The following is a 16,523-nucleotide window of genomic DNA, read 5'->3' on the forward strand; positions in this document are numbered from 1 at the left end:
AGTTTCAAATATGGTTTCAAAATTATAATTTTAAAGTGATATTTTTAAATATTTCCTTGCTACTATTTAATTTGTAATATTTCAAAATTGTAATTTTAAAGTGATATTTTAAAATATTTCCTTGCTCCTATTTAATTTGTAATATTTCAAAATTATAATTTTAAAGTGATATATTAACATATTTCCTTGCTACTATTTAATTTGTAATATTTCAAATTATAATTTTAAAGTGATATTTTTAAATATTTCCTTGCTCCTATTTAATTTGTAATATTTCAAAATTATAATTTTAAAGTGATATTTTTAAAGATTTCCTTGCTCTTATATAGTTTGTAATATTTCAAAATTATAATTTCAAAGTGATATTTCTAAATATTTCCTTGCTCCTATTTGTCATAGGAACTCTGTAGTGGTTATAAAACTGATTTTGATTAACCTAGAAATGCAGTATGCTGTGTATATCATGGTACATAATAATCTAACGTAATGGACAAAGGGCATTGCCATAATAATCTTTGAATCACCATGGACATGAACACATTTGGAATGATCTCCCTTGAGTCTTACCTGGTAATGGGTCGTATGGCGGAGTGAGAGGATATATCATGGCCGATAATGTCCACTGTGACTCGTCAAACAGGTGTTTCTCTGGGTCGTGGTGGGGGTGGATCATATCCTCACAGTATTTCAGCCCCACTGTTACCGTGTAACCAAGGATACCAGTCTCAAAGTCATTTGTACCATTCCAATTGGCTGGAAAAAAAACAAAATATCAGCAATATGTCTATCTGTACATCAAAAAATGTGTAGATCAAGAAAACTATAGCTCTGCGTTCAGAGAGAATTAGCTGAACTAATTAGTGTGGTTTAATATAAACAAGTACTAATTGGAATAGGGGACCACTACAGAAGTCCCCCAAACTGCGCCCATAGTCGCGAAGATACATCAGAAAAGGATCACAATGGCATAAAACACCTTCATACTAAATTTGAGTGAAATCGAACAATATCTGAATTTCGACCAATCTGAAGCCTGCGTTTTTGGTATGACAACGAAACCTATGCAGTTGAATTTGCAGTTCCCTAATACTCCTATATACCCATTTTTATCACAATCAAACAATATCTACCCTATAGTTGCAAAGATGCATCAGAAAATGATTGCAATGGGTTTATACACCTACATACTAAATTTGAGTGAAACCCAACAATTTCTAAATTGCGACCAATTAGAAGCCTCTGTGTGGTTGCTATGGCAATGAAGGTATGCGATTGAATTTGCAGTCCTTTATACCCATATATCAATTGTCATCACTATCGAACACTATCTAAATTTCGACCAACCAGAAGCCTCCATGTGGTTGATATGGCAACATATCCTATGCGATTGAATTCGCAGTCCTCTGTAAACCAATTTTCACAAACATCGAACAATATCTAAATTTCGACCAATCAGAACCCAGTATATGGTGGCCATTTTGTCAAACTAGAAATCAAATGTCGCAGTTGAGTTTGCAATGCCATATAAACAGATGTCATGGTTGAGTTTGCAGTACCATTATACACCTACATGCCAAATTTGGAATGCATTGGAAAATATCTATAAAACATGTAAAATAGGATAGGTGACATTGGCTATCTTTAGCGAACACCTTTAGAAATTTTAAATTCCCAAAAATTTCAAAAATTCATGGTGGCCATCTTGGATGGTATTCAGAAAAAAAGTGTTTGCACATCTAGAGGCTATCAGTAATAATCCCTCAAAGTTTGGTGAAGATCCGACTTATAGTTTCTAAGAAAAGTGTCAGAAACTTTTACGGCAGAAAGCAGAAGAAGAAGAAGAAGAAGGAGAAGGAGAAGAAGAAGAAGAAAGAATAATAATAAGAAGAAGAATCGGAGTAAAAACAATAAGTCCCCAAACTTTATAATAAGATGATGCCATTTCACAACTTGCATAGTATTTTGGACAGATCCTAGTTTGTCGCCTTTTTAATTTCATGTTTTCGATGAATCAAACATAAACAGGATATTAATACTACTATGGTTATGCATTGAAGGTTTCATGAAAAATAAAGTATGATCCTTTAAGAGTTATTACACCCAAACCATTTGTGTAGATGACGCCTATGATGCCAAGGGAGTGGCACTTTTGCTTTAAAGGAGACCCATGTAATGACACAAACTAACAGTATACCTGAGATATAACAGTTGTCACGTGTAAACAGACACAAACTAACAGAACACCTGAGATATAACAGTTGTCAGGTGTTAACAGACACAAACTAACAGTACACCTGAGATATAACAGTTGTCACGTGTAAACAGACACAAACTAACAGTACACCTGAGATATAATGATTGTCACATGTAAACAGACACAAACTAACAGTATACCTGAGATATAACAGTTGTCACGTGTAAACAGACACAAACTAACAGAATACCTGAGATATAACGATTGGCACGTGTATAAAGCGTCTCATCTCCAGGATCATGTCCATTGAGAATTGTCGTAGATCCTAGACCGTCAATGATTACCCTGAAATAACAGAAAGAATGCAAAATGTTAGGCATAGAAATATACTATTACCAGAAGGATTAACAGGATAGAATGTTAAACAGCCCTGGTTTGTAAAGATTTCTGGAACTTGCAGTTTGATTTAACAAGAAAAACAGTGTCTTTTTTACTTTAAACAACCAGGATAAACCATTTATTTGAAATAATAGAGAGAGTTGTGTTTTATCTCACCTGTGATTGGACACACTGCTTGACATTCCGACACAGCGAGGCAACCAATCTGGTCTGTCCTCAGGTATCTGGTTGGAACAAGTCACGACCTCCAGGCGGTCCTCCTTCACATTCATTAACACACCTAATAATGACAGGTAACCCATTATATAGTAAACTTTCCTTAGTAAAATAATTGTACAATGTACTACACAAGTCACGACCTCCAGGCAGTCCTGCTTCACATTCATTAACACACCTAATAATAGAGAGAGTTGTGTTTTATCTCACCTGTGATTGGACACACTTCTTGACATTCCGACACAGCGAGGCAACCAATGTGGTCTGTCCTCAGGTATCTGGTTGGAACAAGTCACGACCACCAGGCGGTCCTCCTTCACATTCATTAACACACCTAAGAATTACAGGTAACACATTATATAGTAAACTTCCCTTAGTAAAATAGTGATACAATGTACTACACAAGTCACGTCCTCCAGGCGGTCCTCCTTCACATTCATTAACACACCTAAGAATTACAGGTAACACATTATATAGTAAACTTCCCTTAGTAAAATAGTGATACAATGTACTACACAAGTCACGTCCTCCAGGCGGTCCTCCTTCACATTCATTAACACACCTAATAATAGAGAGAGTTGTGTTTTATCTCACCTGAGATTGGACACACTGCTTGACATTCCGACACAGCGAGGCAACCAATCTGGTCTGTCCTCAGATATCTGGTTGGAACAAGTCACGACCTCCAGGCGGTCATCCTTCACATTCATTAACACACCTAATAATAGAGAGAGTTGTGTTTTATCTCACCTGTGATTGGACACACTTCTTGACATTCCGACACAGCGAGGCAACCAATCTGGTCTGTCCTCAGATATCTGGTTGGAACAAGTCACGACCTCCAGGCGGTCATCCTTCACATTCATTAACACACCTAATAATAGAGAGAGTTGTGTTTTATCTCACCTGTGATTGGACACACTGCTTGACATTCCGACACAGCGAGGCAACCAATCTGGTCTGTCCTCAGATATCTGGTTGGAACAAGTCACGACCTCCAGGCGGTACTCCTTCACATTCATTAACACACCTAAGAATTACAGGTAACACATTATATAGTAAACTTCCCTTAGTAAAATAGTGATACAATGTACTACACAAGTCACGACCTCCAGGCAGTCCTCCTTCACATTCATTAACACAGCTAATAATGACAGGTAACACATTATATAGTAAACTTCCCCTAGTAAAATAATTGTACAATGTACTACACAAGTCACGACCTCCAGGCAGTCCTCCTTCACATTCATTAACACAGCTAATAATGACAGGTAACACATTATATAGTAAACTTCCCTTAGTAAAATAGTGATACAATGTACTACACAAGTCACGACCTCCAGGCAGTCCTCCTTCACATTCATTAACACAGCTAATAATGACAGGTAACACATTATATAGTAATCTTTCCTTAGTAAAATAATTGTACAATGTACTACACAAGTCACGACCTCCAGGCAGTCCTGCTTCACATTCATTAACACACCTAATAATAGAGAGAGTTGTGTTTTATCTCACCTGTGATTGGACACACTGCTTGACATTCCGACACAGCGAGGCAACCAATCTGGTCTGTCCTCAGGTATCTGGTTGGAACAAGTCACGACCACCAGGCGGTCCTCCTTCACATTCATTAACAAACCTAATAATGACAGGTAACACATTATATAGTAAACTTTCCTTATTAAAATAATTATCCTGACTAACTCAAATGATGTGTGCATTGATATCAATATTCAGTATGAAATGAAAATTAAAAGCTCTAGAAAAAAAAGACTGATTCCCAAGGCCTTTGCTTTCAAGGCTCTTCAAGAGAATGGTCTTAATAAGAACATAATTCTCTTAAAGAGAAGTAAAGATGTGAGCAAAAGGTCTTGGAAATTTGTCTTTTTGTGAATTGTTAATTTTGATATTTTTTCTTTGCAATATGGACATAAATCAAATTTTGCATCTTATACGTATATGATTATATATAAATGTAACTTACTATGAGGGGTCCGCTTACATTTCTACCTGATAAGGGAATGTTACGATCTGGAAAGGGAGAAGTGATGCTGTTATATACAGTGATGCTGGCACTTACCTGGTTCTGGAGTTGTAAAGTCTGATATGATTGCATCAGTGGAGATGATGTTCAGGTATTCCAGTGCATTGATGAGACGCAGGTTGAAGTATACCGTCATGTTGTGGATCAGCGAGAGGCCTGTGTATGAGAACTCCACCGCAAGTCCAATCCCTAGTCTCTCATAGTGTTGGTACAGGCCAGACTGAAACACAGGTCAAAGTTCAAACACTGAGATACAGGTCAAAGTTCATAGACTGAAACACGGGTCAAGAGTTCACAGATTGAAATACAGGCCAAGAGGTCATAGACTGAAATACGTACAGCTCAAAGTTAAAAGATTTAAACACAAGTCAGAGTACATATACTGAAATATAGGTCAGAGTTCATAGACTAAATTACAGGTCATAGTTCATATACTGAATTACAGATCAGAGCTCTTTGACCGATTTACAGGTCATAGTTCATATACTGAAAGACAGGTCAGAGTTCATTGACTGAATTACAGGTCAGAGCTCATAGGCTGAAATACAGGTTATAGTTCATATACTGAAAGACAGGTCAGAGTTCATATATAGATCACAGACTGAATGACAGGTCAGAGCTCATAGACTGAATTACATGTCATAGTTCATATACTGAAAGACAAGTTAGAGTCCATAGACTGAATAACAGATCAGGTCAAGAGTTCATTACTTAAACACAGTTCAGAGTTCAAAGTGAGACATGGGTCAAAAGTTCATTGACTGAAATAAAGCTCAGAGTTCAAAGAGTTGAAATACATGTCAGTGGTGATATACTGAAACATAAACCTGATTTCAGAGCCAAACACTACACCATTCCAAAAGTATTCAGAGCCAAACACTACACCATTCCAAAAGTATTCAGAGCCAAACACTACACCATTCCAAAAGTATTCAGAGCCAAACACTACACCATTCCAAAAGTATTCAGAGCCAAACACTACACCATTCCAAAAGTATTCAGAGCCAAACACTACACCATTCCAAAAGTATTCAGAGCCAAACACTACACCATTCCAAAAGTATTCAGAGCCAAACACTACACCATTCCAAAAGTATTCAGAGCCAAACACTACACCATTCCAAAAGTATTCAGAGCCAAACACTACACCATTCCAAAAGTATTCAGAGCCAAACACTACACCATTCCAAAAGTATTCAGAGCCAAACACTACACCATTCCAAAAGTATTCAGAGCCAAACACTACACCATTCCAAAAGTATTCAGAGCCAAACACTACACCATTCCAAAAGTATTCAGAGCCAAACACTACACCATTCCAAAAGTATTCAGAGCCAAACACTACACCATTCCAAAAGTATTCAGAGCCAAACACTACACCATTCCAAAAGTATTCAGAGCCAAACACTACACCATTCCAAAAGTATTCAGAGCCAAACACTACACCATTCCAAAAGTATTCAGAGCCAAACACTACACCATTCCAAAAGCATTCGGAGCCAAACACTACACCATTCCAAAAGTACTCAGATACAAAATGTGGTAATTGTGAGTACCAGACTATATAACTGTGCTGGGACAAACTGACATACATACTAACTGATGACACCCAGCTGACTGACAGGGCCACAGTATTGTCCCCTTCTAGAAAAACTACTGGGGAACTTACCTGGTAACCCAAGATAATAATGATAGAACTCACCTGGTACCCGAGATAATAATGATAGAACTTACCTGGTACCAGAGATAATAATGATAGAACTTACCTGGTACCCGAGATAATAATGATAGAACTTACCTGGTACCCGAGATAATAATGATAGAACTTACCTGGTACCTGAGATAATAATGATAGAACTTACCTGGTACCCGAGATAATAATGATAGAACTTACCTGGTACCCGAGATAATAATGATAAAACTCACCTGGTACCCGAGATAATAATGATAGAACTCACCTGTGACACTTTGTGGTCGTGTCCTTCGATAGCCTCCAACAGCTCACAGTGACCACTCGTGCCAAAGTCGTAGTTTATACTCAGACACTTGGTGTCTGGGAAGTTGGCACATGCTCGCATGCAATCCCCAGCAGTGTTGACGGTGTTCAGTTCCATAAATACAGGACCAATCAGGCGTCCAAACATACCGCTGTTAAACAGACCTAGTACCTTGATGTTGAGTGGGTCATTGCCTACAATAGAAATGGTATTAAGAGTAACTGAAAACAGAAGTATACCAGAATATAGTAAGTAATATTTGTGGGGAATTTAATTTCACTGTATTGGCAGTCAACAAAGAGAGCACAAAATTAAATACCCATCGAAAACTAATACCATGGATTATAATCTCCTGTATGTTTTCTACCAAATAATGAAGATAAAACAACAATTCAATAACATATTTTACTTCATTTTCACAAAATACTTGTAAAATAAATCTCAACACCCAAACACAAAAGTACACTCCTGTGAGTCAAATTTTTAACCTGGTCATGTTGCACAAAATTTAATTTCTGTGAAATAGTTCTGATTGGGAAAATCCCAAGATATTAGCCTGCAAAATTAAACATCTATACAGTAATGGTATTCAATGGTCACTGAAGTTGAGCTTACATCTGCTATTCACCTAGTTAGGTTATACATAGTTAGACCTGATACTTTAAGCATACATACTTATATCTACATCATGGAACCTCTTGTAAAGGTTCACATCCTCCCACATCAGAACTTGGTCGCCGTAAACCTCACGTCCATATCCCACGGAAACTTCCGCTGATTGAATCAGTGAATCGTCAAATACAACTACAGATGCTTTCATCTCTTCAGGATTGCTACTAGACAGGAAAGCTGCTCGGAATTGTCCCCCTGGGATGTTAACGTCGTAGGTGGGAATCCAGCACACGGCCTTGACTGCCCCACCCGCGTCATTGGCAACGGTCACGGTGAAATTCAATGGCAGACCAGTAACAGACATTCGCTATTGAATCAAAATGATTTCAAAGTGAAATTTAATGACAAGCCTGTTAGATTCACCGTCTTAGCACAAACACAAATAGGTTAATTCATACATGTTAGAGTTTGTTTTTTTTTTTTTTTTTAATTCATGTCACATGCAGTTTCAAAGGAATCTATATCTTCAAGCTATCCTGGAATTGGTTATACAATTTTGAAAAAGTATAAAAAAAATCTCATCATGAGTTTGGATAAATTTGTTTTGAATATCTGATGATTTCTGTAATAAATTTACTGTGAAAAAATGAGTTCAATTAAGTTGATACGAACAAACTTATTAAACAAGTTTAGCCCTAGTTCCCCTCCTTAATGAGTTGGACATTGCATGTACTCATATTTAAGGCTATATGCTGCATTTACTGTATAATGCATTTTTTCCTAAAGAGTTTCACACAAAAGAAAACTCTTGCTTAACTTCATGTCTATCTGTAATACTGTTTTACCACAGTATGTAATCTATTATCATGTAATTGTTTATGTCACCTGCTTTATGATGACCTCCTCTTTATATTAACTTCATGTCTATCTGTAATACTGATTTCCACAGTATGTAATCTATTATAATGTCATTGTTTATGTCACCTGCTTTATGATGACCTCCTCTTTATATTAACTTCATGTCTATCTGTAATACTGTTTTTCCACAGTATGTAATTGGGGGCTCTCACTCACTAGTAATTTCCAATTCCTCGTTTCGTTCCATTTGGGTTTTAATTCCTGGGGAATTTTCCCCCCAATACTTTTCTGTAATATTATTTACTTATCTGTTGATTATTTTACTGCTTTTGCTTTAATTTTTCTGTCTATTCTTGATTCTACCAGGCTCTTGAATCGCTCAGGAGTTTCGTCTTGCCAGCTCTTAAATCGCTTAAGTCTGGTGGTCAGTTTTGCCTCTCTTGAATCGCTCATGGCAAAAGCTCTCTGCTTTTAAATCGCTTAAAAGTTTTCTTTACTACTTATATATGAGTATCTTATATGCAGCTCTTGAATCGCTCAGGGGCTTGCTCTAGATATCTACATGTATACTGTCTTGAATCGCTCAAGAACGTTCTATCTTATATGCAGCTCTTGAATCGCTCAAGGGTTTGCTCTAGATATCTACATGTATACTGTCTTGAATCGCTCAAGAACGTTCTATCTTATATGCAGCTTTTGAATCGCTCAAGGGTTTGCTCTAGATATCTACATGTATACTGTCTTGAATCGCTCAAGAACGTTTCACTAGATATTTACATTTGGCCTGTCTTGAATCGCTCAAGAGTTGTCTGGCCTACTGAAAATATATTACTGAGAATATATTTTTTGTTTTTCCTTGTGGCCTCTTTCTTTGCTTAGGAGGCTACCTCGTCAGTACACGTTTGTTTTTGTAGTACTGTATATAGTTGGCTTATTGTGTTGAGCGAGTAGCCCCTGATACGCCAAAGTATAAGTTTGTATTTTCTTTTTATCTTGCTATCTGCCTCATTTAAATATCTCGAAATGTAGTAAACAGGTAAACTGTTGTTTCATCGGTTTTGTTGTGTATAAAATGTAATTGTTTATGTCACCTGCTTTATGATGACCTCCTCTTTATATTAACTTCATTTGAAAATTGTATCCTACTGTTAACGATCTTATGTAAATGAATGAAATATTGAATCAGGGAAACTTTACAAAAAGTATTGTCAAGTAAAAAGTTCTGCATTCTAGAAAAGCTTAACATAACTTCACATGTTTCTGCCCTACAGGACCATCCTGTACAATGTCAAACCAATCTGTTTGCTTTGTTAGTAAGGTAAACACTGGAGACTACACACCTCTTCGATCTGAACTAAAGGTCCTCCGAGTTCTTTGCCTTCCATCACATCTTTAGCTCCTGCTACGGTACCAACATCCAACGTCATGGTAACTTCACTCTTGTCGTCGGCGGCCTGAAGGGAAATCTCCACCATCGGCTCTGTGTAGTCTCTCCCTACCATCTGATGGACTGAACAGTAACCTGTGACGGGGCTCGACTGAAAGCATCGTAAATAAACGGGGCTCTGTATCATCCGACATATAAATCATCAATACAAGAAAAAAAGGCTCTCTATCATCTGACAAATCAATCATAATTACAAGGAAGAAGTCACTATCTCAACTGATAAGCTGTTCGGAAATTGAATTTCAAACAATTTCACTTCATAAATAAGGCATGTTAATTCAAAATAATCATATTCAACTATTGATTTGTTAAAAGTATATTCAATTATCAAATTTATTAACAACATAATATGTAGTTAATTAATTTTTTTAACAACATTATTTAACTATTTAATTAAGTACATATTTAACCATTTAATTTATTAACTTCAAAGTTAACTACTAAATTTATTAACTACATATTCAACATTTAAATGTTTTCAACTACATATTCAATTATCAAATTTAATCACTACAAGTTACTTAAAGTTGCACAATTCAGAAAGAACAAAGTCAGACAGATCACAACAAAATAAACAGGCAGGAGAGAATTGAATTTTGCAGTAACATCCTCTATATTCTATTATCCGGGAATAACATGGAAATAAGCCCCTGTGGGGTGTAATAACCTACCCCGCTGCCATCATCACTAAAACTCTTAATTTCAGGCGGAGAATTGTCAGGATCTGCCTTGGTATTGTCGATGAGTTTCTTCATGATTGTTGGGGTGGCATAGCTGAACAGCTTTTTCTTAAACAGCGTCTTAACAATTGAAGTGAAGCCAAGGTCAACCTCCAAGGTCACCAGTGCGTAGAGGTTAAGTGAGATCGGAGTCAGGCGGAGATACATAGTCAACCTGTCCGTACATGTACAGTTATCAATTATATGACAGCATTTTTATTTAAATTTTAATTCTTTTCAAGCAAAATACCAAAACATCATTTGTCAATTTGTTTCCAATCATTCCACTGTGACAGAAAAAACACAAGACAATGTGTTTCACATAAACTTATAGTAACATTAAAATTGTGCTATACAGTAACAGACTTCAATGAAATCAGTGTTGTTTCCAAGATCAGAGCATCAAAGAGAACCTATTAACTCATTTACCCCTGAAGACACATTTGAACTCTTCCAATTCAAAGGTTGGAATAGTTTATTATGAAATTTCAGGCCATAACGATTTTTCAGAGCAATACAAACATAGCTAAAGATCAAGAATATTTTCAATGTATGCACTAATTTCACGTTGTAAATAATAAATCTTCAAACACAAACATAAACTTAAAAGTCCAACAATAGAGCAGTCTGAATGTGGACTATGGACAAGGTGATCCTATGGAATATGTAGGAATAATTTACCAGTATAGTAATCTAATTCAATATTATAAGTATGCAGTAATGCAACTTCATTTGAAGCTGAATCAAATATTACCTTAACCCTTTCACCACTGTAAACCATAATGGACACATCCATATCAATGCATGGAAAAGTCTACTTAAGTTACATAGGGGCGAAAGGGTTAAGGTTAAAATACATTATTTTGGCTTGTAAATTGCCCACTTTTACACACAAGTAGAGCGCTCTATGTGGTATATGGGGCCAAAATGTCCCACAATCAGCAAGGCAAGAGTTACCACTGAATCATCATTTCAGGTGAATCGCTAGTTAAATTTGGAAATATACTGAACAATATTGGTATCAAATTGTAATTTTAGCCAAATAGAGAATGTATCTCAGTAAATACTCCCTGCAGAAACACTTCACTTACTTTACATCAATTGGGAATTTCTTGAAGCCGATTTCAGCTGTAGTTGGGAATCCTAAGTCACAGAGGTGTCCTTCCAGACGGAGCTTGCCATACAAGGCAAACCCAATGCCTAGCTCACCCCAAACTGTCAGACCCCCATATGGCTCCACCCCGCATACGGCTGCCATATCCATTATCTTGGCCCCGACCTCAAACTTCATCCCATAGTAACCGCCAGCACCAAAACCTGTAATCACAACATCATACAGCATTGTATGTCCCTGACCTTTATGTTTGAATTTGTACCTGACCTTTATGTTTGAATTTGTACCTGACCTTTATGTTTGAATTTGTACCTGACCTTTATGCTTGAATTTGTACCTGACCTTCATGTTTGAATTTGTACCTGACCTTCATGTTTGTCTCCATTTAAGTCACACGAAACATTAAAGAATCTTTGTTTGAAAAGTTCAACAATTAATTTAATTTCAGCAAAAAAATACAGCTGTTTCAGAAAGAATTCATTATTGAAAACCAAGAGCCAATCAGAAACAGCAAGGATATATAATTTACGTAAATATGATGAAGTATTCTTAGAACTGATGTTTGACCATATATGGTTGCTCTTTAAAATTGAACCCTTTGTCCTAAAATTTGTTTTTTGAATAAGTTTATTTTATTTCCAGTACAATCAATTATCATTAAAGAAAAAAAATGTTTAACTTAGTAAGCATTGAGGATAAGAAGACAATTTGGTTGATATCTAAATAAGTTTTTGGTAGTTGATATCTGTTTTGCGACTAGAGGTTATTTTGGTTGATATCTGTTTTGGGATATGAGGTTATTTTGGTTGATATCTGTTTTGGGACTAGAGGTTATTTTGGTTGATATCTGTTTTGGGATATGAGGTTATTTTGGTTGATATCTGTTTAGGTATTTTGGTTGATATCTGTTTTGGGATAGAGATTATTTTGGTTGATATCTGTTTTGGGACAAGAGGTTATTTTGGTTAATATCAGTTTTGGGATAATAGAGTATTTTGGTTTGTATCTGTTTTAGGTATTTTGGTTGATATCTGTTTTGGGATAGAGATTATTTTGGTTAATATCAGTTTTGGGATAATAGAGTATTTTGGTTTGTATCTGTTTTAGGTTGGTATCTGTTTTAGAATAAAGGTTATTCCGGTTGATATTGGTTTCAGGACAAGAAGTCGGTTCTATTTATATACTGTGTTTTCAGAGATGTTGGTTTGGTTTATACAGCTAATTATCTGGTATACTTACCAAAAGTCATAGGCACCAACCCGCCGACCATGAAAAACTTGGAGAATGTGAACAGTTCAATGTTCTGTCTAGGGAAGCTGAAATCTCCTTTCAACGTCACATCAAACGATTTAAATATTCCATCAGCGTCACTGAATAACTTCTCGATAAAGTCAGAATACTGGAAAGTAAAAATAACATCTCACAAATAATGGCACTTTTCACAAACAGGACCAATGATTAAACAACATATACGCCAGCTATTTTGCCTCAACAGGATCTATGTTTATAAACATTTACGTCAGTTGTCATTTGCCTCAACAGGATCTGTGTTTATAAACATTTACGTCAGTTGTCATTTGCCTCAACAGGATCTATGTTTATAAACATATACATCAGTTGTCATTTGCCTCAACAGGATCTATGGTTATAAACATATACGTCAGTTGTCATTTGCCTCGACAGGATCTGTGTTTATAAACATATACATCAGTTGTCATTTGCCTCAACAGGATCTATGGTTATAAACATATACGTCAGTTGTCATTTGCCTCAACAGGATCTATGTTTATAAACATATACATCAGTTGTCATTTGCCTCAACAGGATCTATGGTTATAAACATATACGTCAGTTGTCATTTGCCTCGACAGGATCTGTGTTTATAAACATATACATCAGTTGTCATTTGCCTCAACAGGATCTGTGTTTATAAACATACACGTCAGTTGTCATTTGCCGCAACAGGATCTATGTTTATAAACATATACATCAGTTGTCATTTGCCTCAACAGGATCTGTGTTTATAAACATATACATCAGTTGTCATTTGCCTCAACAGGATCTGTGTTTATAAACATACACGTCAGTTGTCATTTGCCGCAACAGGATCTATGTTTATAAACATTTACGTCAGTTGTCATTTGCCGCAACAGGATCTGTGTTTATAAACATTTACGTCAGTTGTCATTTGCCGCAACAGGATCTATGTTTATAAACATATACGTCAGTTGTCATTTGCCTCAACAGGATCTGTGTTTATAAACATATCTGAATAACTTCTCGATAAAGTCAGAATACTGGAATGTAAAAATAACATCTCACAAATAATGGCACTTTTCACAAACAGGACCAATGATTAAACAACATATCCGCCAGCTATTTTGCCTCAACAGGATCTATGTTTATAAACATTTATGTCAGTTGTCATTTGCCGCAACAGGATCTGTGTTTATAAACATTTACGTCAGTTGTCATTTGCCTCAACAGGATCTGTGTTTATAAACATATACATCAGTTGTCATTTGCCTCAACAGGATCTGTGTTTATAAACATATCTGAATAACTTCTCGATAAAGTCAGAATACTGGAATGTAAAAATAACATCTCACAAATAATGGCACTTTTCACAAACAGGACCAATGATTAAACAACATATCCGCCAGCTATTTTGCCTCAACAGGATCTATGTTTATAAACATATACATCAGTTGTCATTTGCCACAACAGGATCTATGTTTATAAACATATACGTCAGTTGTCATTTGCCTCGACAGGATCTGTGTTTATAAACATATACATCAGTTGTCATTTGCCTCAACAGGATCTGTGTTTATAAACATATACATCAGTTGTCATTTGCCTCAACAGGATCTGTGTTTATAAACATACACGTCAGTTGTCATTTGCCGCAACAGGATCTGTGATTATAAACATTTACGTCAGTTGTCATTTGCCGCAACAGGATCTGTGATTATAAACATTTACGTCAGTTGTCATTTGCCTCAACAGGATCTATGTTTATAAACATTTATGTCAGTTGTCATTTGCCGCAACAGGATCTGTGTTTATAAACATTTACGTCAGTTGTCATTTGCCTCAACAGGATCTGTGTTTATAAACATTTAAGGCAGTTGTCATTTGCCTCAACAGGATCTGTGTTTATAAACATTTAAGTCAGTTGTCATTTGCCTCAACAGGATCTGTGTTTATAAACATATTCGTCAGTTGTCATTTGCCACAACAGGATCTGTGTTTATAAACATATACATCAGTTGTCATTTGCCTCAACAGGATCTATGTTTATAAACATTTATGTCAGTTGTCATTTGCCGCAACAGGATCTGTGATTATAAACATTTACGTCAGTTGTCATTTGCCGCAACAGGATCTGTGTTTATAAACATATAGGTCAGTTGTCATTTGCCTCAACAGGATCTGTGTTTATAAACATTTAAGGCAGTTGTCATTTGCCTCAACAGGATCTGTGTTTATAAACATTTAAGGCAGTTGTCATTTGCCTCAACAGGATCTGTGTTTATAAACATTTAAGGCAGTTGTCATTTGCCTCAACAGGATCTGTGTTTATAAACATTTAAGGCAGTTGTCATTTGCCTCAACAGGATCTGTGTTTATAAACATTTAAGGCAGTTGTCATTTGCCTCAACAGGATCTGTGTTTATAAACATTTAAGGCAGTTGTCATTTGCCTCAACAGGATCTGTGTTTATAAACATTTAAGGCAGTTGTCATTTGCCTCAACAGGATCTGTGTTTATAAACATTTAAGTCAGTTGTCATTTGACTCAACAGGATCTGTGTTTATAAACATATACGTCAGCTGTGATTTGCCTCGACAGGTACTATGTTTATAAACATATACATCAGTTGTCATTTGCCTCAACAGGATCTATGTTTATAAACATTTACGTCAGTTGTCATTTGCCTCAATAGGATCTGAGTTTATAAACATACAAAGTCAAGTTTTTAATTTTGTTTAATTACTTCTGGGATTTATGATTTCATGGTTTAAGATTTCCGATGAAATCATGTAATTACAAGTTTGATATAAAGCAATTCTCTGTTTGAATTGATACTCGTAAGCCACAAATCTATGTACCCACAAAAAGGTGTTTTATTGGGAAACCACGAAATTTTGCCCCCACCAAAACATCTGATTTCACAGTAACCATCTTGGCATACATTTTAATTCTATGTGATGTTGGATACAAACCAGAGCCTTCCCCAGGTCATTCAGGTCTTTCATCAGCTGAGCAACTTCAAACGGGTCAACATTCTGCGTATCCAGCAGACCCTGAAGGTCCCCGATCGTCATACATGCGAGTTTGCGACCAAGCATTTGCACACCCTCTTGTGAGAGGCCCTGACCTGCGACAAAAGCTTGTTCTGCGTGGCCAGCAATATCCTGTACCGTTCCCAACATTCCTGTGATAGCATCACCTAAAAAGGAGAAATTGGAAACATTTCAATACTTTTTTCCAAGACATCTAATAAACTCCATAGATGATCAAGAGCCAATATCAGGTAAAGATATCAGGGTTGATGAGTACCTGGCACTTCACTGTGAGTACGGGTACCAAGGGTTTGCCAAGCGATTAAAGGACAAATTAAATTCAAGTAGAGGTGACTTTATTACAACCCACTTAAATGTCATCAGGAACATATAATCATGAATAAAATAATAGAAAATGCAGATGTCAGAAAAGGCTTAAGGAGATGGAAATACATATATACCGACAGCATTAGAAGTGTACATAAAGAAATTCGAAATTGTCAAAAATGTATACTACATTGTACTGGTAAAACTTTTTTCCCCGTCATTACCTTTTAAATATCTTATTTGATTCATACAAGACTGCATTCATGATAGGAATATCTGATACACTGTATACCCTTAAAATGAA

At 36.1% G+C, this 16,523-nt stretch overlaps 1 protein-coding gene across 8 annotated transcripts in view; it reads right to left on the bottom strand.

Annotated features, from left to right (window-relative positions):
* Nucleotides 1–16,523, bottom strand: part of LOC110450232 — a 153,430-nt gene that overhangs the window by 72,023 nt on the left and 64,884 nt on the right. For all 8 annotated transcript variants that reach the window (XM_021497673.1, XM_021497662.1, XM_021497643.1 and 5 more), the window contains exons 84-94: nucleotides 15,833–16,059; nucleotides 12,843–13,002; nucleotides 11,581–11,806; nucleotides 10,442–10,664; nucleotides 9,664–9,861; nucleotides 7,529–7,832; nucleotides 6,815–7,047; nucleotides 4,893–5,076; nucleotides 2,750–2,873; nucleotides 2,445–2,539; nucleotides 568–753 (exon numbers count right to left, since the gene is read on the bottom strand). In XM_021497673.1, coding sequence (XP_021353348.1) covers nucleotides 568–753; nucleotides 2,445–2,539; nucleotides 2,750–2,873; nucleotides 4,893–5,076; nucleotides 6,815–7,047; nucleotides 7,529–7,832; nucleotides 9,664–9,861; nucleotides 10,442–10,664; nucleotides 11,581–11,806; nucleotides 12,843–13,002; nucleotides 15,833–16,059 — 2,160 coding nt within the window. The remainder of the gene's footprint in view (nucleotides 1–567; nucleotides 754–2,444; nucleotides 2,540–2,749; nucleotides 2,874–4,892; nucleotides 5,077–6,814; nucleotides 7,048–7,528; nucleotides 7,833–9,663; nucleotides 9,862–10,441; nucleotides 10,665–11,580; nucleotides 11,807–12,842; nucleotides 13,003–15,832; nucleotides 16,060–16,523) is intronic.

Source organism: Mizuhopecten yessoensis, unplaced genomic scaffold (genome assembly GCF_002113885.1).
Source record: "Mizuhopecten yessoensis strain PY_sf001 unplaced genomic scaffold, ASM211388v2 scaffold523, whole genome shotgun sequence".
NCBI classification, from domain to species: domain Eukaryota; kingdom Metazoa; phylum Mollusca; class Bivalvia; order Pectinida; family Pectinidae; genus Mizuhopecten; species Mizuhopecten yessoensis.